Source organism: Hylobates moloch, unplaced genomic scaffold, assembly GCF_009828535.3.
Source record: "Hylobates moloch isolate HMO894 unplaced genomic scaffold, HMol_V3 SCAFFOLD_12, whole genome shotgun sequence".
Lineage (NCBI taxonomy): Eukaryota > Metazoa > Chordata > Mammalia > Primates > Hylobatidae > Hylobates > Hylobates moloch.
In genome coordinates this window covers 80,196,332-80,218,775 of record NW_026652287.1, presented here as the reverse complement: position 1 = coordinate 80,218,775, position 22,444 = coordinate 80,196,332, and the positions used below count along the sequence as shown (strand labels likewise).

General features: G+C 36.6%; 1 protein-coding gene across 2 annotated transcripts in view; it reads right to left on the bottom strand.

Moving 5' to 3' along the window:
• The window catches only part of OTOGL (otogelin like), a 269,944-nt gene that overhangs the window by 145,891 nt on the left and 101,609 nt on the right, over positions 1 to 22,444 (bottom strand). For both annotated transcript variants that reach the window (XM_032171665.1, XM_032761833.1), the window contains 6 exons: positions 21,134 to 21,173; positions 20,038 to 20,086; positions 14,221 to 14,287; positions 11,673 to 11,771; positions 9,335 to 9,489; positions 2,179 to 2,300 (listed from right to left, as the gene is read on the bottom strand). In XM_032171665.1, the coding sequence (XP_032027556.1) occupies positions 2,179 to 2,300; positions 9,335 to 9,489; positions 11,673 to 11,771; positions 14,221 to 14,287; positions 20,038 to 20,086; positions 21,134 to 21,173 (532 nt within the window). The remainder of the gene's footprint in view (positions 1 to 2,178; positions 2,301 to 9,334; positions 9,490 to 11,672; positions 11,772 to 14,220; positions 14,288 to 20,037; positions 20,087 to 21,133; positions 21,174 to 22,444) is intronic.

The window sequence follows — 22,444 nt, the reverse complement described above, 5'->3', positions numbered from 1 at the left end:
GTAGTTAATAGGTATATTCATATGTTTCTCTCAAAAATTGCAAATTAGTGAGTTCCTTTCCAGGAAGAGCATGGCTTAATGGACCAAAAACTACAAAACTGAGCATACTAATTAACAAAAGGATAATCCCCAAAGAAACAATTCAAAATATCTGTAGCCATTTGCACAAAAAATTTTTTGCAGATACTTATTTACAGAAAATTATTTACAAAACTAGAAAAATAACTAAATGTTTAAATTGGAGAATAGATAAAAAAGACTCTAGCTAACTACGGCCATAATACATTCTTATTAAAAATTATAAATATGAGGAATTCATAGTAAAAGTTAATATGAAATAACATTAAAGAAATACCACTTGTTTTAAGTTTCTAAGTTTATAAAAACTATACTTAAAAGAAGTGAATCATGTTTATAAATATATTTCAGAGTAATGGAATGCTAATCTTATGGAAGTATAGTTGTACTATTATGCATATTTTTTGTTTGGTCATTTGACACTTGGTCATTTGGTCTCTTTAACAGTAAATTTAATTAAATACTCAGTTTTTGAAAATAAAAGTGGATAACTGTGATTATCCTGAAGTTTATAACATAGAAGGATGCTAGTGGAGACAGGAGATAATAGTTTAAACTAGACAATATTCAATAGGTCAAAGAAAAGTATGCAACCTAGGCGGGAAACATTCAAATGTAAACCTAAATGAATGCAGAACCGAATGCTGAAAAGGATTCAGGGATTCATTTGTACTAAAACCCCTTATTTCACAGGTGAAAGAATTGAAATCCAGAGAATTAAAGCTTCATGCACAGAGCCACACATTTGATTTTATTATGGCAAATATTTCTGTAGCATTTGCTATGAGTTAGGCCCCAAGCCAGAAACAGCATTTGTGTAAGCAATATTGCTTAATAATAAGAAGACCACCCTTTTCTATCACATAATCTGAAATCCTCATAGAAATGCTGTCTCTGAGTTAAAATTAAATATTATGTTCCTGCTTTAATAAAGAAATAATATTCTTGAAAATCAATCTGAATGGCAAGTCTGTTCTACAAAACATAATAATTTTTAAATGCCCCTTGTATTACCCAAAATTCCATACAGAGAATCCTAAATGACTATTTAAATTCAGCTCTAGGAAACACACGTGTAACTTCATTATCTTCTTACTCAAATGCCTGAACTTTCTTTTATGAGAAAATGAGAAGCACAGAACCCAACTGACCAAGAAAATAAGCCTCAGACAAGGGGAGAAGCTGCTCTGGGTTGTCTGGCTGTTTCAAGGCTCCCCTGGTGCTCTGTCCACTGCCCTTTCTGCTACCACCTGCTGCCTTTTGAGGAATCTAAACCCAGAAAAAGCAACACGGGTTGATAAGGCCATTGCACTGGAAAGAATTCGTATGGTTCAAACACTTGTTAGTGAATTCTGAATGAATAGAATTGTTGTAGCCCATAATTTACTTGTTCTGGCATAATCCAGCCAGGAAATATTAAAAATTGAGTCTCTCTATCATTATTTAGATTGGAAGGTAGATTATTCCGCAGTATTTCTAGGTTAAAACGTAAAAAAAAAAAAAAAAAAAACCTTTGGCCAAATACGAAAACATCCCCTGCCCCAAAATTCTCATGTCATATTTTTGGCAGATAGGAAACTGGAAGTGGGCTTCTCTCTGATCTATTCGAGGCCAGGCAGTTGTTGGCTCTCAGTCTGTCAGAACTTCCGTGGAAAATCTTAAGTGACACCCAAAACCCATTCACACAAACTGGAAAAAACTTCCAGAATCCTTTCCAAATAAAAGAAAATAGATTTTTAAGTTTCTGCTTCAAAGAAAGAAGAAAATATTTAAGAAAGAGGGCAAAAAGAATCAAGAGTTGAACTCTTAAGGTATCTCTTGAATCTCTCAGAAAAAGAGAGACTCTCATCTCCACCCATGTAAACATATTATATTTATATTCTGCACACAAGCATTAGGAAGGGTAAACTTACTGTACTCTTGACCACCTGGTTGGCCTCAGAGCCTACTGAAGTTTTGATGTATGTATGTTATACCTTTAAGAGTATTGTTGAAGAAATCCTCTCTTCCTACTCTCCACAGTTCACTTCCAGCATGAGATGTTTGGAAATTCTATTAATTTGTGGTGTTACTGACATTTTACTGTTTTCCATATCCTACCTGATTCCATTCTTTTTTATTTCATGACCATAAATTCGAATTTCCTCTTGGTTTGAAAAGAACAAGCTGATTGACCGATAACAAGAATACACCGAACCAAGGCATTTAGGGCTGTTATGAACCTTAAAGGGAGAAAAACAAAAAGAAAGCATAGGAACAAACAACAAATTTGAGTTACTAAAACCACAATGTATGTTTACAATCATATAGTTTCATTAGTCCCACGACACTTTACAATGTTATAACAACATTTGGGACTTCTGAGAGAAAATAAATATTTACCTCAGAAATTGGGCAACAAAATTAACTTCCTAAAATACAAGTTAATCAGCATATTTTTGAACGATTTGAATCTTCACCTGCTGGATGTTAATATCATCAAGGTACATGGTATGCTTTGGGAGAAATTAGTTCTAATAGTAAAGCTCTAGAGTGCCACAAAGAAGCACATTTGTCATTTTTACGTCTGTATTTTTTACCTATTAGAGAATCATAAAACAGAGCTTCGAATGGAGCACTACACAAAGCAATATTTAAAGGTTGAAAAGTGACCATGAACTCACTAAAAATAAAATTGATTTTATTTTTATTTATTGCCAGACACATTAGGGAAGAGAGAGATTATTTTTCAAAAAATTAATAGGAAAATTAGTTTAAAAAAAAGAATTCAAGGAAAAAAAAGAAGAAAGGAAGAAAAGAGAAGAGGAATCTTAGATTCTTTTACCCTATACCAAAATCAATTTCAAAAGGTCCAAAAAGTAAAGTATAAATGTCTAAACCATGATATAACTGAAAGAAAACAGAGATTACAACTACAGAGGTGGAAAAGAACTTTCTAAGCCTAAAAGTGATTTTTAAAATTATCAATAATACAGGGGGTTTTTGTTTGGTTTGGTTTTGGGTTTTTTTTATTTGTTTGTTTTTGTTTGTTTGTTTGTTCGTTTTTTTAGAGTCTCTCTCTGTCACCCAGGCTGGAGTGCAGTGGTGTGATTGCAGCTCCCTGAAACCTCTGCCTCCTAGGTTCAAGTGATTCTCGTGCCTCAGCCTCCCGAGTAGCTGGGGCTATAGATGTGTACCACCAAACCGGCTAATTTTTGTATTTTTTTGGTAGAGATGGAGTTTCACTATGTTAGCCAGGCTGGTCTCAAACTCCTGACCTCAAGTGATCCAACCACCTCAGCCTCCCAAAGTGCTGGGATTACAGGTGTGAGTCACCACGCCCAGCTTCAATAATATAGTTTTAATATTGTAGTAATTTAATGTATATTAGTTTTATGCTTAATCAGAAAATTGTATTGATCATTTATTATGTACCAGGCACTGTTCTAGGTTCTGGGCATAGAGCAGTCAACAAAGCGGACAAAACTATCTGCCCTCATGAAACTTGTATTCTATTAGAGGAAAACAGCTAATAGAAAATATAGCTATGTGAAGCTAAAATATATACTATGTTAGATGATATTAAGGAGAAATATTAAGCAGGGAAAGGGGATAGGGCATGTGTCAAGGTCTGGGGGCAATTTCAGAGTGAGTGGTCAAGGAAGGCCTTGCTGGAAAGATGAAATTCTAGTAAAGATGGAGCGTGAGAGAGAGAAAGCCATATGGGATATCTGGAATACCATTCTAGGCAAAGGAAATAGTAAGTACAAAAGCCTGAGGGAAGAGTAGGCCTAAAATGTTCTCAGGATCCAGGAATCCAAGCATCTGACCCCAGACTAGACATTGGAGGATCCTTCTTTCGGGAAACAAAATGGAAAAAAAGACATATAGATACTAATATTTGGGGGCTTATCTAATGAAACAAGCAGATCCTTGCTCATTCTCACACTAGTCCAATAAGCCCCCATGCATATCTCCAGAGTTTCCAATTCGCTTTTAGAGCCTTATTCTCAAATGTGAACAAATATTTATGAATCATTAGTCATTTGATGAAAGTCTGCGACATGAAAGACATCAAATAAACAAAAGAAAAGGAATCAAAGAAATAAAAAACAATTTAGAAAAACCCCAAAACTTTAAAAATACAGTTAGTATCTTCTGAGAGAAAAATGATATATGCCGTCCTTGACCTGAGAATAAAATGTTGCTAAAAATGAAATTCAAAGAATAAAAACAAATAATTGAATACTGACAATATAAAAGGAGAAATGTATAACTGAAGTAGAAAGGTGGGAAGATAAACATCTAAGATTTGGACAGAAATATCCCAAAATGTCGAACAAAAAAGGAAAAAGTGGAAAATAGGCAAGAATCAATGAGAAAATTAAGGGATCACTCCACCCCAGAGCTCCAATATATGAGCTCCGATATAAAAGTCCATCAAGTGCCCAGCACAAAAAAAAATGGGAAAGGAAATTCACATAATTACAAAATCTCAGAACTCCGGGAATTAAAAGATCTAAAAATTTCTGGAGGTTGAGTAAGGTTATATGTAAAATGATCGGAAATCAGAGTGAATTGAAATTTAAAATTCTGAAAGTGATTTTTAAGTTAAAATCAAGGCTTCAAAAATTCTCTTCCCATGCACACTTTCCAGGAAAGTATCTTCCCCTTCCAGGAACCAACTTAGTCAATTAAAATAAGTGAGTAAACAAAGAGGAAATGGGTCCTTGCTTAATCACCACTACAAACACTGGCCACATATTCAGAGCATCCAGTAAGCTTTTCAGAACCTATCTCTCTAGTATGAACAAAGTTAAAGGACCACTAGACATTGGTGGGAACCAAGAAAGAGGAAAACTGTTGAGAGAGAAGAATAAAATTCTCCAGTAGGATGATGAAAAGAAATCCCAAGTGATAGATGTACAGCAGACTTCAAAAGCAACTAGTCTGGATTGAAAGATGGGAAGGAAAAACTGAGGAAGGGTTGTCTCATGAGGGAAAAGAGAAGCTGATAACTTGCTTAATGCATCTGACCATATTGAAGAGTTTTATAGAGGTAGAGAGTTAGGAAAAATATTAGTGACTGGAGGAAAGAGAATGCAGCAAAGAAAAAATGGGATAACTGTTTACTCTAGAAAAATATACAAGTAGAGACATAAAATCATCATAACCTATTGGGATCAGCTCTAAACAATATTTACATTGTGACAATAATATAAAAAATATAAATTATTTAACCAAAAATGGTGACATAACTCTATTAGGAGGAGTGAAGTGTGTGTGTGCCTGTGTGTGTGTGTGTATGTGTGTGTGTGTGTGTTAGGAGCAGGAAGGGTGGCATAATTAAGATAATTTCTCATTTTCCATGAAAGGAAGTGAAGGAATAAGGCCTAACTTTGAAAAATAAAGAGATAATGGCATATTTTGATGTGTAAGATAAAAACCAGAAGAAACAGCTAAATTAGTTGAAGTAATTGCCTCTTGTGAGCCAGACGTCTGCTAGGGTGGAGGATGAAGGAAGGCAGAGGCTATTTTTCGCCATATATTCTGGGATGAAATCTTTCACCATACACATATATTATTTTCATAAAAATAAAATAGAATTTAAAGACAGAAAAAATAGTCGGGGGTATAGATAAGGATATCTGTATAATAATGTTTATCAATATATCCTTTGAAATTCTATTTTTAAAAAATCTAAATTTCCAATATAGGACATCATTAAATTATTTGAGTATTACAGAAGTTGGAAAAAATACATCTAACTGTATTTGGATGTATCAAGAATATTTGACATTGAATGAAGTTGAAGACATAATATTAATTGGAAGTGTAGGACAGAAAACCATAATTTAAATTTTATAAATATGTATAAAATTCAGAGGAAAATGTTGAGAAGGAAATAGATGAAGCTGTTAAACAATGGTAACCCTTAAGTGATAATTTTAACATTTTTCAGACTTCTCCGAATTTTCCAAATTTTCTACAAAAGAAATGAACTGCTTTTATAATCAAGGGGAAAGTGACATTTCAAGTAAATTGATGTATTTATTTGAAAGCAAATTTTACTACTGAAAACAAGGCCAAGTAGAAACAATATCTACTAACTCCAGAGAACTCCAGAGACATAGTTCAGCATTGTGTGCTACTAACAAAGGACAGGTTATCTTGCTGACACCTCAGTCCTCAAAAGAGTGGGACACTGAACAAGAACATTTTAAAGAGAAGGTCAAAGGTTATTCAAGTGAGAAAACAAGTGAGAGGTGAGGGAGTAGTGGACAATGAGAGAACTGAGAACAGGAGAACTGCAAGCACAGAAGATGCATTTCACCAACTTCCCTATCTAAAGAGACCTCTAAATTTTTATTCTTATGCCCCATAAGTGAACTTTCAATATATCTCATTTCTTTTTTTTACTTTAAATACATTTGTTATTTTGTTTAGTTTTTTTATTTTTGATTTTTGTGGTTACATCATAGGTGTATATACATATATATATATATGGGGTACAGGAGATGTTTTCATATAGGCATGCAATGTTACATAATCACATCATGGAGAAAGACATATGAATCCCCTCAAACATTTATCCTTTGTGTTACAAACAATCCAATTACACTTTTTAAGTTATTTAAAAATGTACAATTAAGATATTATTGACCATAGTCACCCAGTTGTGCTTCTTTTCTGGGTCACAAAGATTTGTAGCCTTAAAAAGTTTCAGGGTCTAAAAGTTTCAGGATACAAAATTAATCTACACAAATCAGTAGCCCTACTATACACCAACAGTGGCCAAGCTGAGAATCAAATCAAGAACTCAACCCCTTTTACAATAGCTGCAAAAACCATTAAAATACTTAAGAATATATTTAATCAAGGAGGTGAAAGACCTCTACAAGGAAAACTACAAAACACTGCTGAAAGAAATCATAGACAACACAAACAAATAGAAACACATCCCATGCTCATTGATGAGTAGAATCAATATTGTGAAAATGACCATACTGCCAAAAGCAATCTACAAATTCAGTGCAATTCCCATGAAAATACCACCATCATTCTTCACAGAACTAGAAAAAACAAACATAAAATTCATATGGAACCAAAAAAGAGCCCACATAGCCAAAGCAAGACTAAGCAAAAAGAACAAAGCTCGAGGCATTACATTACCCAACTTCAAACTATAGTATAAGGCCATAGTCACCAAAACAGCATGGTACTGGTATTAAAACAGTCATATAGAACAACAGAGAACCCAGAAATAAAGCCAGATGCTTACAGCCAACTGATTTTTGACAAAGCAAACGAAAACATGAAGTGGGGAAAGGACACCCTATTCAACAAATGGTGCTGGGATAATTGGCTAGCCACATGGAGAAGAATGAAACTGGATCCTCATCTCTCACCTTATATAAAAATCAACTCAAAATGGATCAAATACTTAAATCTAGATGTGAAACCATAAAAATTCTAGAATATAACATTGGAAAAGCTTTCTAGACATTGGCTTAGGCAAAGCATTCATGACCAAGAACCCAAAAGCAAACACAACAGAAACAAATATAGACAGACAAGACTTAATTAAACTAAAAGGCTTTTATGCAGCAAAAGAAATAATCAACAGAGTAAACAGACAAGTCACAGAGTGGAAGAAAATCTTTGCAATCTATACATCCGACAATGGACTAATATACAGAATCTACAAGGAACTCAAACAAATTAGCAAGAAAAAAACAAAAAATTCCATCAAAAAGTGAGCTAAGGACATGAATAGACAATTCTCAAAAGAAGGTATACAAATGGCCAACAAACATGAAAAAATGATCAACATCACTAATTATCAGAGAAAAACAAATGAAAACCACAATGCGATACCACTTTATTCCTACAAGAATTACCATAATTTAAACATCAAAAAATAATAGATGTTGGTGTGGATGTGGTGAAAAGGGAACACTTTTACACTGTTGTTGATAATGTAAACTAGTACAACTACTATGAGAAAGAGTATAGAGATTCCTTAAAGAACTAAAAGTAGATCTACCATTTGATCCAGCAATCCTACTCCTGGGTATCTCCCCAGAAGAAAAGAAGTCATTATACAAAAAAGATACTTGCACACATATGTTTATAGCAACACAATTCACAATTGCAAAAATATGGAACCAGCCCAAATGCCCATCAATCAATGAATAAAGAAAATATGATATATATACATATATACCATATATACACATATACACACACACACACACGCCATGGAATACTACTCAGCCATAAAAAGGAACAAAATAATGGCATTTGCAGCAACCTGGGTGGAATTGGAAAGCATTAGCCTAAGTGAAGTAACTCAGGAATAGAAAACCAAACATCATATGTTCTCACTCATAAGTGGGAACTAAGCTATGAGAATGCAAAGGGATAAGAATTATACAATGGACTTTGGGGACCAAGGGGAAAGGCTGGGAGGTGATGAGGGATAAAAGACTACACATTGGGTACAATGTACACTGCTCAGGTGATAGTGCACTAAAATCTCAGAAATCACCACTAACGAACTTATTCGTGTAACCAAACACCACCTGTTCCCCCAAAAACCTATGAAAAAAAAAAGTTTCAGGGCCTACTTTTAATATTTGCATCACCTTAGAAGGGAGGAGAATGTAGGCAGCCCCAATATAAGTATAAAGGGAAAGCATAACAGAGATTCAAATATGTTTTGGCTATGGAGAGTTGTAGCTTTTAAATCAAACAACATAGCAGTTTCCTAGTAGTGACTGAAATACCTAGAAATTCAGAAGATGGTAGGCAAAGAAAGAGGTCCCTGACATCCTTATTCAACTAGAGCCACTCTGCAGCTTATATTTTCGAGAGGTCTCCTAAGAATTCATTTGAATCAAGAATTCTGCAACTAAGAATTAATTCTCTGAGCTCAGTCATATAGTATCAAACTACCTAGCAATTAGCTGTCAGTCTTCACATCCCATAGCCTGTGCTTATGTAACTCAATATACTCCATTTTATAAACGGTAGCCTCTGGTTCATACTGAGGGTGTCACTTCAAAAAACTAAACCAGCTAGACATATCTCACTGGAAGTATCAGGAAGAAAGGAGGTGTGAGTAATATGGCTGGTAACAGAACCTAGACCCTCTTCAAAATAAGTATTCATTGTACGATTAGTATATATTTTGCATCATTTGCCCAGTACTTTTAAAATACATACTTTTCCAGAAATAATATTTTTAAGTTAATCTTGTCCTACAATCACCTACCCATACAGTGTACCGAGGCTCCAAATCACCACAGTCCTTTGCAAAAATATAAGAACAGTTTCCTGGGAAGTAATAGTAGATGCCATCAAATGTTTCAAAATGATACTGTCCCCAGGTTTTACAAATCCCATCTCTGCCGTTGCCCATGTTTGGGACTGAAAAGAAACAGGATAATATTTTGTAGACAAAATAAATTACACATTTCTAGCAATGTTCAGTCAGTCATGGTAAATGATTCTAATTTTCATTCAAATTTCCTTCCTTGGTCTACATCACAGGAAGAAACAACTAACATAAAATTACCAGTTGCTCCCAAAACTATCAAACTCCCCTGAAGAAAAACAGGGTCTCCAAGTAGTTGTGAAGCAAAGATTTATGTTAGAAAGTTTCTTAACTTTTGTTTTCAAAGAAAGATTCTAGAAGAAAAAAAGGAGTATGGAAAATAATTCAGTAAAAGGTGATAGTAATAAAGCAAGTAAGATGGCTCAGAAAAGAGAGAAATGTCACCACTGAGTGTCCTAAAGATTAGCATATGCAGCATTAGAGTGTTCCAGTCTTTCAAAAACATCTTTTTTATTGTATCCACAGAGAAAAATAACTACTGACAAAAAAAAATCATATTTATGTGTCTGGGACCTGGATGTGGGGAGCATTAGTCATTCAAATTGTGCTGGAATTTGGCTGGAGTGGTGGCTTGTACCTGTAATCCTAGCACTTTGGTAGGCCAAGGTGAGCAGGTTGCCTGAGCTCAAGAGTTCAAGACCAGCCTGGGTAACATGGTAAAACTCCATCTCTACTAAAATACAAAAAATTAGCCAGCATGGTGGGGTGGCACGCATCTGTAATCCCAGCTACCCAGGAGGCTGAGACACAAGAATCGCTTGAACCCAGGAGGCGGAGGTTACAGTGAGCCAACATTGCGCCACTGTACTCCAGCCTGGGTGAGTGTTAAGACTCTGTCTCTGAAACAAAAAAAAGGTATGCTGGAATTTAACAATTCATGACCTCAAACTGGCCAAATTTCAAGCAATATTTATCTTAAATCATATAACTGTATCTCCTATTGTCATGCCTACCTTTTTTTCTTACCCTTGTAGATAATCTTCAATTTTTGTTTTTTAAATTCTTCTCTTTAGAATAATATGAAAACCAGTAACACTCACTGAGCACTCAATACGTGTAAAACATTTTGATACACTCTGAGGGGGGGCATAAAGGTAAGGGTGACTCTTTACATCTTGTATTTTTGTGATTCCCACCTAAATTTATTAGCCTTGGACAACTGTGGCCTTTTCAGGAAAAAACACAGAATTATTCATTATTCAGGCAGTCTTCCCTGACAGTATGCCCCACCTCTGCTTCACTTTTTCATAGCAACTTGTACTTTACCGCACCTGTCACAAGTTTAATTATTGTGTATCTGTTGTGTATCACCTTCTCTAGACTGCAGCCTCCAAGAGGACAGGAACATGTTTGTATTATTCACCGTTGTATCCCCAATGCCTAGCCTGGAATCTAGATGCCAGTAAATATCGATTAAACAAATAAATATTTATTGATTATTATTGACATAGAATCCTACTTTAGACACCGTGGATAAAAGGTTTATTTAAAAAAAAAAAAAAAAAAAAAAAAAGCCCTTGCCCTTGAAGAAGTCTCAATACTATTTTTTTACATACAAAATGTCCAGTTAATTAAAGGTCCAAAAGAATGACTGGCTCCAAATAATAAATCTGTTTTATAAAGCAAAAGAGAGATGAATGAGAACCTGGTTTTAATAGGCTATTACTGGCCAGGCACAGTGGCTCATGCCTGTAATCCTAGCACTTTGGGAGGTCAAGATGGGAGGACACCTGAGGTCAGGAGTTCAAGACCACCCTGGCCAATATGGTGAAACCCCATCTCCACAAAAATACCAAAATTAGCCGGAAATGATGGTGGGTGCCTGTAGTCCCAGCTACTAGGGAGGCTGAGGTGGGAGAATTGCTTGAGCCCGGGAGGCAGAGATTGCAGTGAGCCAAGATCGTGCCATTGCACTCCAGCCTAAGTGACAGAGTGAGACTCCGTCTCAAAATAATGATGATGATAATAATAATAGGCTATTACTATAGAAAGTAGAAAAAATACTTGAAGGAATAAGAGAGCTCAATGAGAAGGGAAAGTGGCCCTATCTACTTTGTTTTACATTGTTTCTAAATTACATCAAATTACTGAGAATGAATTGTGGGCTCTCTAATTAATATACAACTCCCAATGGATGAACATTATTATAGCAAATTGTGTCTTAATTTTCTCCTTGGTATCTCATAATTATCTCATAAGCATCTCTGAAACTTACTGATCTGGCATCTTGTCCCAAGAGCCTGAAATATTTGACAGTCACATGTTCCAGTCTTAGAACAGAAAGCTCCATTAAGGCATTCATATGGACAAGAACCTGAGGGGCAAAACAAACAAACAAAAAGTTATTCTGGCATCCATTTGTTCTCTTAAGCATAATATGTCAAGATATAGCATGGACAAATTGTAATCACTATTAACTTAAAGAGAACTCTCAGCTTCTTGCCTTGCTAAGCTAAAAGAACTAAACCCAACGAGTCTCTATCTAGTTCAATTTATTATGTGTGCTGTGAAGCAAGAAAGGCAGGCTTTCACATCTCAGACTACCCTGAGAGCAAAGGTTAGCCCCTTTCAAGCAATTCAAAGGTCAAGTTCCCATGTAAGGAATCTCTGTCCCAGATGATGAGAACCAGAAATACACAAGCTGCAGATGATTCCGTTGACAGAGTCTGGCGCTGGCTACACATCCCATCAGCTCCTCTTCCAGGAGCAAACACTGTATTAAAGAATAGGGTCTCTCACGCCTGTAATCTCAGCACTCTGGGAAGCCAAGGCAGGCAGATCGTTTGAGGTCAGGAGTTCGAGACCAGCCTGGCCAACATGGTGAAACCCCATCTCTACTAAAAACACAAAAATTAGCTGGGTGTGGTGGTGCATGCTTGTAGTCCCAGCTACGTGGGAGGCTGAGGCAGGAGAATCGCTTGAACCCGGGCAGTGGAGGTTGCAGTGAGCCGAAATCGCACCATTGCACTCCAGGCTGGGTAACAGAGCTAGACTCTGTCTTAACAACAACAAAAAGAATCGGGTCTATCATTAACTTGAGGGATCAGGCAATGCATAAAACTCAAAGGGAGACTCCTGCTTTTGAAGAGAATGATTAAACATTTCATTTGAGGTTTGTATATGAATCCTCAGGCTCAATTACAAATGACATATTCTTTGAAACCTATGCTGCCAGGCATGGTGGCAGACACCTGTAATCCCTGCTACTCAGGAGGCTGAGGCAGGAGAATCGCTTGAACCCAGGAGGCAGAAGTTGCAGTGAGCCGAGATCATGCCACTACACTACAGCCTGGGTGACAGGGCAACACTCTGTCTCAAAAAAAAAAAAAAAGAAAAGAAAAAGAAAAAAAAAAGAAATCTATGCTTAAATTTTGATGAAGCAGAAGCCAAAGTCACTGCTGTCACCAAAAATATTCTTTCTTTCATGGAAAGAAAAATTATAAAATTGTCCCGATAAATTATGTTAAAAAGAGGAAGCAAGTAACTGTGAGCTCTAACCCTAATTTTACCATCATCTCCTGAGTGAGTTTTAAAAATGCAAATGAATTCAGTGAAAAAATTTCCTCTAATAAGGAGAGGACAAGAGGCAACTGGCAAAACTCAAGCAGGAAGAATTTAACACATGAGTAGAACTAGAGAACATCTTAATTCCCAGAAGATAGTTATATAATTGATCATTTGACCACAGTTCTGCCGAAGGCAAGAATTTGAAAACCCTTATGATTCCTCTCCACCTTAAGATCCATTGATCTAAAATGTCTCTTTACTTTTAAAAATGCACAAATCTCCAAGTATATCTTAAGTGAGGAAAAAATATGCTGTTTTAACTTAGTCCATAAATACGGGTAAAAAAAAAAATGATGTGGCCGGGCGCGGTGGCTCACGCTTGTAATCCCAGCACTTTGGGAGGCCGAGGCGGGCGAATCACGAGGTCAGGAGATCGAGACCACGGTGAAACCCCGTCTCTACTAAAAATACAAAAAATTAGCCGGGCGTGGTGGCAGGCGCCTGTAGTCCCAGCTACTCGGAGAGGCTGAGGCAGGAGAATGGCGTGAACCCGGGAGGCGGAGCTTGCAGTGAGCCGAGATCGCGCCACTGCACTCCAGCCTGGGCGACAGAGCGAGACTCCGTCTCAAAAAAAAAAAAAAAAAAAAAATGATGTTTTTCATAAACTTAAATGCAGCTTTTTCCACTAGGAGCACATCTATATTTACAGTTTATCTTAGATCACAGTCTTGCATTTTTCTGATGAAGAGATGTTAAATATTTCGATAAACAAATGTATTGCCTTTAAAAACGTATTTACAGTCCTGCTTATTCTCTTGAAAACAAATATCAAATGAAAACTAGTGAGGATCATTGTTATTTTAAACACAACAATGATAGTTTCTATTTCATAGTTACCACTCAAATTAAATTTCAAACTACCATCAGCATTCTGCTTAATGGAAATGGGGAATTGGTAACAAAAAATAGTGATCAAAGAGCAAGTAACTGATTCACAAAAAAATAGTTTCTGACATCTGGTCACATCTTCCCTGGTCATGCAGTTATCAGGTTTGTCTAAATGTTTGGCCCTGGTTATTCTCAGAAACAATTCAAATTTCTCTAAGAAGTGAACTTAAATTATTACTAAATATTACTACCATCCTGGCTCACTTTCCCTCATGTGGTATATGGAAACAATAAATACTTGATTCAGTATATCCCCCAAAGGGATTTTCTAAGAAAGCAAATATGAAAATCTAAGTATAAACACTGACCTTTTATTTTGCTCTCACCCCAATTAATAGCATCATGGAAAAAGTATCTCGGAGAAGTAGCTTCAAACTTTGAAAGAAAGAAATGAGAATGCAAGACAGTTAAATTATTTAATTCAAGCCAAACATGCAAATTGGCAACTCTAGAAAATAGCTACAAATACAGAAATGATAAAGTGCTGACTTCATTTTTTTTTTTGAGACGGAGTCTTGCTCTGTCGCCCAGGCTGGAGTGCAGTGGCGCGATCTCGGCTCACTGCAAGCTCCGCCTCCCGGGTTCACGCCATTCTCCTGCCTCAGCCTCTCCGAGTAGCTGGGACTACAGGCGCCCGCCACCACGCCCGGCTAATTTTTTGTATTTTTTTAGTAGAGACGGAGTTTCACTGTGGTCTCCATCTCCTGACCTCGTGATTCGCCCGCCTCGGCCTCCCAAAGTGCTGGGATTACAAGCGTGAGCCACTGCGCCCGGCCGACTTCATATTTTCTAGGGTTATTGAGGCTTATCATCTCCATGAGGCAGAAAGGGTTCCTCTGAGCTTGTGGTTAGAAGACCTCATTCAAGTCTTGGTTTTGCCTCTTACATGACTTTGAGAAGTCATTTACTTTGTCTGCTCTCTGTTCTGTTCTCACTTCCCATCCTCCCTCCCCTTCCCATCATCCACTCTTCTCCCAGCCCCCGATCCCTCCACCCACCTCAGAACCTCATGAAAGGAGTCTGGTTGGAGTCTAACCTTTGGAATAATTGACTGCTTTGCCTACAGAAATAGCAATTCTCTGACACTTCCAGGTGCAGATAGGTTTTGAAAAAAAAAAAAAAAAAATGCATGGGGCTGACAGACCAACAGACGGTGATGTCCTGCCTGCCTGAAAACCAATTGGTAAAAAAAACATCCACAGAAGCATCTGCTATTTCGGTGCCAGTGTGTCACCTTCAGGCTCCAAAGAGCTGACTGACACTTTAAAGTTCATAGAACATTTAAATGTATCTTTTTACAGAGTCCAAGGTAGTTCAGAGTAGTGGTAAATGCATGAATTTTGAATCAAACGGAGCTGGATTAGAATCCTGACCCCGTAATTACTTACCCTTAGGCAAGTTTCCTAACCTCTTAGTGCCTCTGTTTACTCATCTATAAAAAGGGAACAATAATGGCACTTCCCTCGTTGTATAGTTCGGATAACGAATTAAAGCCATGTACGTGAAGCTTACATACATAGTGCCTCACACAGAAAATTAGCAATAAAGAGATTTATGTCAATGAATCTAAGCAATCCAGATGAAATTTTAAGGTTTTTAAAAGATCTATATGGCTAGGTAGCAAATAGTTGTGGCTTACTAAAACTAATCAATTGTGGATTATTATTCCAACTCCATACCAATTGAATGTATGTGCTGGGGCAATATTCTCTCCAATAGCGCTTATATTTCACCACAATAAACACACCCAAAACTTGCCAAATAATTGTCAAATTAAGTAGCAGATGATATTAGAAAAACTGAAGAAGGGGGAAGATAAGAAGGATGGGAAAATGAGCCATGTGACTTCAGGAACAAAGTTGTTTCTCAGCAGATTCTAGTCTCCCTTATGTGAAGTTTTATTTTGACATTTTCCATCTCAGTACTTTTTTCTTTAATAGGAAAATCTACCCGTGCTATATCATTTTGTTTTTTTTTTAAGAGATGGGTCTTGCTGTGTTTCCTGGGCTGGGCTTAACTCCTGGACTCAAGCAATCCTCCTGCCTCGGCCTCCTGAGTAGCTGGGACTGCAGGCACGTGCCATCATGTCAGCCCATGCTACATAAAAGACACACTCACTCACTATTTGAAGATTTCTTTCTAAACCGTTTGCCCCACACAATGGTTTCAAGTTGTCTCCTCTTCTCAATACTCCCAGGCCTTATCCTCACTGTTCAATCTCCCCTTTTTGTTCTTGCCTCTGCCTTCAAACTAAATTAGATGAAACAACAGTCCATGACCTCAATTCCCTCAAGAGAGCAAGTCTTATTCTCTCTTCAGCCACATTGCTTCTGGCTACCTAAATCTAACACAGCCCCGGATATTACTGGACACCAAAACCTTCTTCCTTTGGCTCCAAAATGATTTATGTCTATCTCTTTAATGGAAGCCAATCATCTCTGATATTCACTAAAAGTGTATAATGACTTCTACTCTACCTCATAGGGCCTATCGCCTTGAACAAATTATTCAACCCGCCCAGCCTCAGTTTCCCAGTCTATAAAAGTACCTGCCTCACAGAATTGTGAGGATTCAGTGAAATGATGTGAGTGACGCACCAAGAATAGTGCCAGGCACATAATAAGAGTTGTAAACATGCAGGCTGGGCACAGTGGTTCACGCCTATACTCCCAGAACTTTGGGAGGCCGAGGTGGGTGGATCTCCTGAGGTCAGGAGTTCAAGACCAGCCTGACCAACATGGTGAAACCCCATCTATACTAAAAACACAGAAAATTAGCCAGGGTTGGTGGTGTTGCCTGTAATCCCAGCACTCAGGAGGCTCAGGCAGCAGAATAGCTTGAACCCAGGAGGTGGAGGTTGCAGTGAGCCGAGATCAGGCCATTGCACTCCAGCCTGGGTAAGAAGAGCGAAACCCTGTCTCAAAAAAAAAAAAAGAAGACTTGTAAACATGCTACCTGTTTTTATTATTAGGCAAAAACTGAAAACACTGGATAACACCAGAACGAGATAAAAATATATAATTTGTTTTTTGCTCCATATCCTTTAACCTAACTCAATCCACATCTCCTTTATGGAAATTAGAATGACTCCCTGGCACACCACCTCTCTGGCTACAACATCCTATTTATCGAGCATCCCATACATCATAATACATTTCACCAAGCCTAAGGTGTGACATGCAGATTTTATTTATTTATTGACATATTTGAACTCAGAATGGCATCTTACATTTATAATTGGAGCATATTTATTTTTTATGTCATATAAATAATGGCAAATGATCGAGGTTGTCTTGGATTCAATGAACCAGTTGCACAGAAATGACTTCTTCATAAGCCTACCTCCATGACAGATGGAGTTTCTAGATAATAGGCACTGCTATTCTTGTTTATATCTCTAGCACTGTCCTTGGTATGTCATCAACAAATACCAAGTGAACTGAAAAAAGAGACATGGTTCAAATGGGAATCTGTCTCCCAAGGGTGTTTAGAGCCAAGACTGCAGCAGACTTTGTTGATGCCTCTCCCCACATCCTCTCAGCCCACCTCTGAATTCACTTTGGAATTCATCCGGATTTCTGTGCACATTGAATGCCTCCAACTTCAGCACTAGCTTCTTTCTGTCTTTGCCTGAGGGCAGAGTCCAAGCAGAAAAGACTATAGAAAGTGTCTTCCTGGAGACTTTAGGCTCTCCTGAGGCTTCCCTCAACCTAGAAATTATTCTAGGACACATTCTACATGGTTCTTCAGAAAGTCTCCAATACGACTGAGCTCCAGCTGCCTACAGCAGAAAGCCCCTCATTAATGCACCCCAGATTCTATTTTCTCCCTTCTTCACATCATTTTCCTTTCTCCTTTATTTGTACACTTCCCAAATAAATGACCTGCACCTAAGTCTATGTCTTAGGGCCTGCTTTTAGGAAAGAAACTTTTGGAATGTAATGCAAATGCAAAAAAGTCCCAGGCAGTAGGTGCATGTGTTCACATGACTGATAAAAGCCCATCCTTCCTCCTTCCTGATTACATCTCCACAGGATGGAGAGAGGCCCAGGGAAATACAGTCTTTAGATGGGAAATCACTGCAGCGCACAAATACACTATTTACAGAAGTCTGCATCTACCCTTTCTTGCTCACCTCATTGCCAACATATTTCTGAGTCCTTATTTGCGCACTTATCTACCCAATGGTGCTCTGTTTTCCTAGAGCAGAAGAGTGAATCTATGGATAAGAATGGCCTTGTAACACAAGAAATTCCCATTCTAAACAGTGCAGTGCAAGATTATGACCTCATTGCCCGCTGTTGAAACCTCTTCTTTTAAAAATTGTTCAGATAATAAATGATTTTGACACATGTTTTCTAGCCTTAGGAAGTAGAAGTACAAGTCTCCTGCTCTTCATTCTCACTAAAAGGGAGTAAAGTATGTAAATCTGAAAACATCTAAATGGACAACAGTATAACCCCAATTTGACACTTAAGTATATCAGTACACAAAACACTCTTTTTAAGAAAAATAAAATGTATTTCTATTCCATAGACAATCCTTTGCCTATTCTGGTGTCAGAGGTGCTCCAACCAGAGTGATTCCACCTTGAATAGGGGCTGGGTAAAATGAGTCTGAGATCTGCTGGGCTGCATTCCCAAGAGGTTAGGCATTCTTCGCCACAGGATGAGATAAGAGGTCAGGAGGACTGGTATCACAAGATACAGGTCATAAAGACCCTGCAATAAAGAAACAGGCCCAATCCTGCCAAAACCAAGATGGCAATGAAAGTAACCTCTGGTTGTCCTCACTGCTCATTATACTCTAGTTATAATGCATTAACATGCTAAAAGACACTCCCACCAACGCCATGACAGTTTACAAATGCCCTGGCAACATCTAGAAGTTACCCTATATAGTCTAAAAGGAAGAGGAACTCTTATTTCTGGGAAATTCCTGTCCCTTTCCTGGAAAAGTCATGAATAATTGAGCTCTTGTTTAGCATATGATCAGAAATAATTACAAGTATACTCAGTCAAGCAGCTTATGCTGCTGCTCTGCCTACGGAGTAGCCATTCTTTCATTCCTTTACCTTCTTAATAAATTTGCTTTCACTTTACTCTGTGGACTTGCCCCAAATTCTTTCTTGCATTAGAACCAAGAACCCTCTCTTGGGATCTGGGTCAGGACCCCTTTCCAGTAACACTGGTACAAAAAAAAGATCTCTACTCTTGATAAGAATAAATCAGTTCTGTCTTCTAACCACACACGACAGCATATCAGATCTGTCTTCTATTTAACTACCAATTATCTTCAATTAACAGTATAAAAAAATACACAAATTCAGACATCTATCACAAAATGCTAATAAAAACTATTTGCAATTCAACATTTAACAAAGGCTTCCTTGAATATTTAAGCTGTTTGCTACATAAATACTCAAATCATACTCCTTTTCAAAGAAATGCCTTTACTAAGTTAGGATTCTGTATTTTACCATCCATCTTTCATAGAGAAATATTTTTAAACCCATCCATTTGAGCATTCCAACCAGTTTGAAGAAATCGCAATTATCCAATATCCTTCATATAAAGGCACCCGGGCAAGAAGGTCTCCTCAAATGCAGTGCTACGCTGCCCCTCCAAAAAAAATGTTACCTATTCAGAGACACCCACAATTTGGATTTATCAGACATTATAAAAACTTTATGTCAGGACATCAGGACATATCTGATGCCCTTTTACAGTATTTAACTCACATTATTTACACCTATTTCGGCCCCTTTTTCCATGTACATTATATTGTTGTCATGGTCCTAACTGATACTGTGCTTAATTTTTAAACTACTTCTAATTTTCTGGCAAGTGTATGGGATTAAATGCCTCAAGCCTATTAGTAGGTAACTGAGCTGAATAGCAAAAAAAAAAAAAAATGTATTTTATTCCAAACAAGTCGATGTGACCTGAGCATGAATTCGATGGTCGTAGAAAAGCAATAGAGGTTCCTTTGCTTCTTCCCCCTCCTTCCTATCTTGTTCTTAGCATTTTATTCCCCTCCACAAAGGTCTCATTGTTGAAGTGACAGCAGAGTCCAAAACAGAATGGATTATTTCTCTGCCTCTTTCCACCTGAAGCATAACCTACCTGTGCTGCTAAAAGAGCTCTTTTCTGTCGATTTTCATTAAACCCGTTTCTGGAAGAAAACAAAAGGTACTTGTATAGTCAAAGGCCCCTAGGCAACCTGAACAAGCCTTTCCCAAGAGAGAGCTGATGTTTTCCTCCTGATTTCCATCACTTTATCAAAGAGGTCTTTCTTGGTTTAACATTTAAAATGCCCTCCCTCCCCTTTCTGGAGGGGTTAGATTTGGGTGGTGGTGCTGTCTCATTTTACAAAATTCAGGAGTGTCCCCAAATTTCTCCAGTCTTTGATGTAAACTGAATTTTAGGAAGGAACTTTGAGATGGAAAAATAAACAAAATAGTGTAACATTGTAGCACCAACCCTTGCAATATTTTGTCCACATGACTTTGCAAGTCTAGTGAGGTCCGTATTTGTACCTTCCCTTTGTTCAAACATAGTACTTAATTCTCTCCTGTGCTATGTCATAAAGGGCAAGTTAACATTAATGTAAGTAAAAACATCAAATTGCAATTTATCAAAATTAAATGGCTAATAATTCACGAAGGCATATATTTGCTTTATAATGTTTTCTGTTTTTGTGTTGTATTTATCAATAAACATTTTATTTTTAAAAAATCAAATGGTGAATAGAATTCTGCTTTTCATTAAGCAGATCAGTTTAGTCCAAAAAATAATTTTCATTATTTACTGCTAAAACAATTTTTTATTTTTATCATTAAAAACTGTTACTCTGCTAAAAATGAACATAATACATTTGTTACCAATAATGTATATTAATAATAATGTAAAGGATAATATTATGGAATATAACTTTTTTTACAAACCTTTGAAATGAAAGTAATATCTTTTTAGTACTGACAGTCACCAAAGACTCCTCTTATAATTAAAATGAAAAGAAATATTTTGTAATTAAAAGGAAATATTTTCATAAATAAGGAAATGAATGCTAGATCATTTTTCATCCGTAGAAATGTTTTTTAAAGTATATTTCATGACATTTCACTTATTTTTTTCAAAAGCAGATATAGTCGCTTGCTGAGGTTTGCTCATTCCCATTAACTTTATGTTTTAGAGGACACGAAGAACAAGAAATACTCACTTTGATGTTCCCATCAATATAGATGATGCACAAATATATTCTGCCAGAGACAAATATATAAGAATAAAAAAAAGTATCCAAATATATTGGCTACATGTTCTAGTTGTTTAAAAGAACATTTTAACCTAAATTCTAAAATTCTGATTGAAGTTTGCTGTTATTTTTGCATTTTTTAGAGGGATTTGACCAGCAAATTTCTTGTGAGACACTGAATGACTGATAAGCTAAAAAGAAAGAGCAGTGTACCTGGATTTACACAGAGACACCATGCAATTGAACAGGCACTAGCCTTGGAATCAGAGATCCAAGTTTTAGTTCTAGTCCTACCACTTAGCATATGCCAAGCTTAAACAAAATACCAAGCACACCATAAAATGATGGTGTTGGACCAGTTATCTGCAAAGTCTCCTCAGCTCTCAAGATGCCGTGACATCGTTCTCCTTGAGGTTTCAGTCACAACTGGAATTGGAAAATAGCACCTTTGACCTCTGTAGTCTTTTGTACTTAAGCAATTTCTCCAATTTCCCCTACAAGCTCCAAAGCATACAGACGTTTACAGGGATTAAAAATCAACAACTAAAAATAAATAAATCCTTTCCCCATTTTGTTAGGTGTGATAAAGTGCTTATCTATTAAAAATATATAATATGTATTTCATGAATTTAAAATACTCCAAGAAAAAATGTGTAACAGGGTAAAACTAGTTCCACAAAAGGCTGATAGTTATGGAACCCGGGTGAAGGCACATGAAGGTGTGTTATGTCATTTTAATTTTGTGTATGTTTATAATCTTTCCATAATAAAAAAACTATCAAATAGCAAGAAACTTTATTAATAAAATTACCATAAAAATAATTAAAATCAACTTTTAGCCCCAGATGTTAGTCATTTTTAAACATTTTTTTACTATTCTTTGGGTTGATGGCATGAAGAAAGTTTAAGTACTCAATTGCTCTTAGTTTATTATAAAATTTCAAATGTTTAAATTGCAAATAGAAAATTATTTTAAATCATCTTTTAGAAGAAAAAAGTTAGAATTAGAGCTTTTTCTAACACAATTGCATATCATGATAAAAGCATGATTTTTAACCAGTCATTTAAAAAAGATTCAAGAAATGAAAACTAAAAGGCTCTAGTACAATTGCATATCATAATAAAAGCATGATTTTTAACTAGCCATTTTGCAAAGACTCAAAAAATGAAAACCAAAAGGTCCAAATTATCTACATTATTAAGAATTTTTTAAAAGGTGATCTGAGTATCATTTAGTACAATTCATTCTAATGACTTCAAAGTGCTTTATAAGGGAAA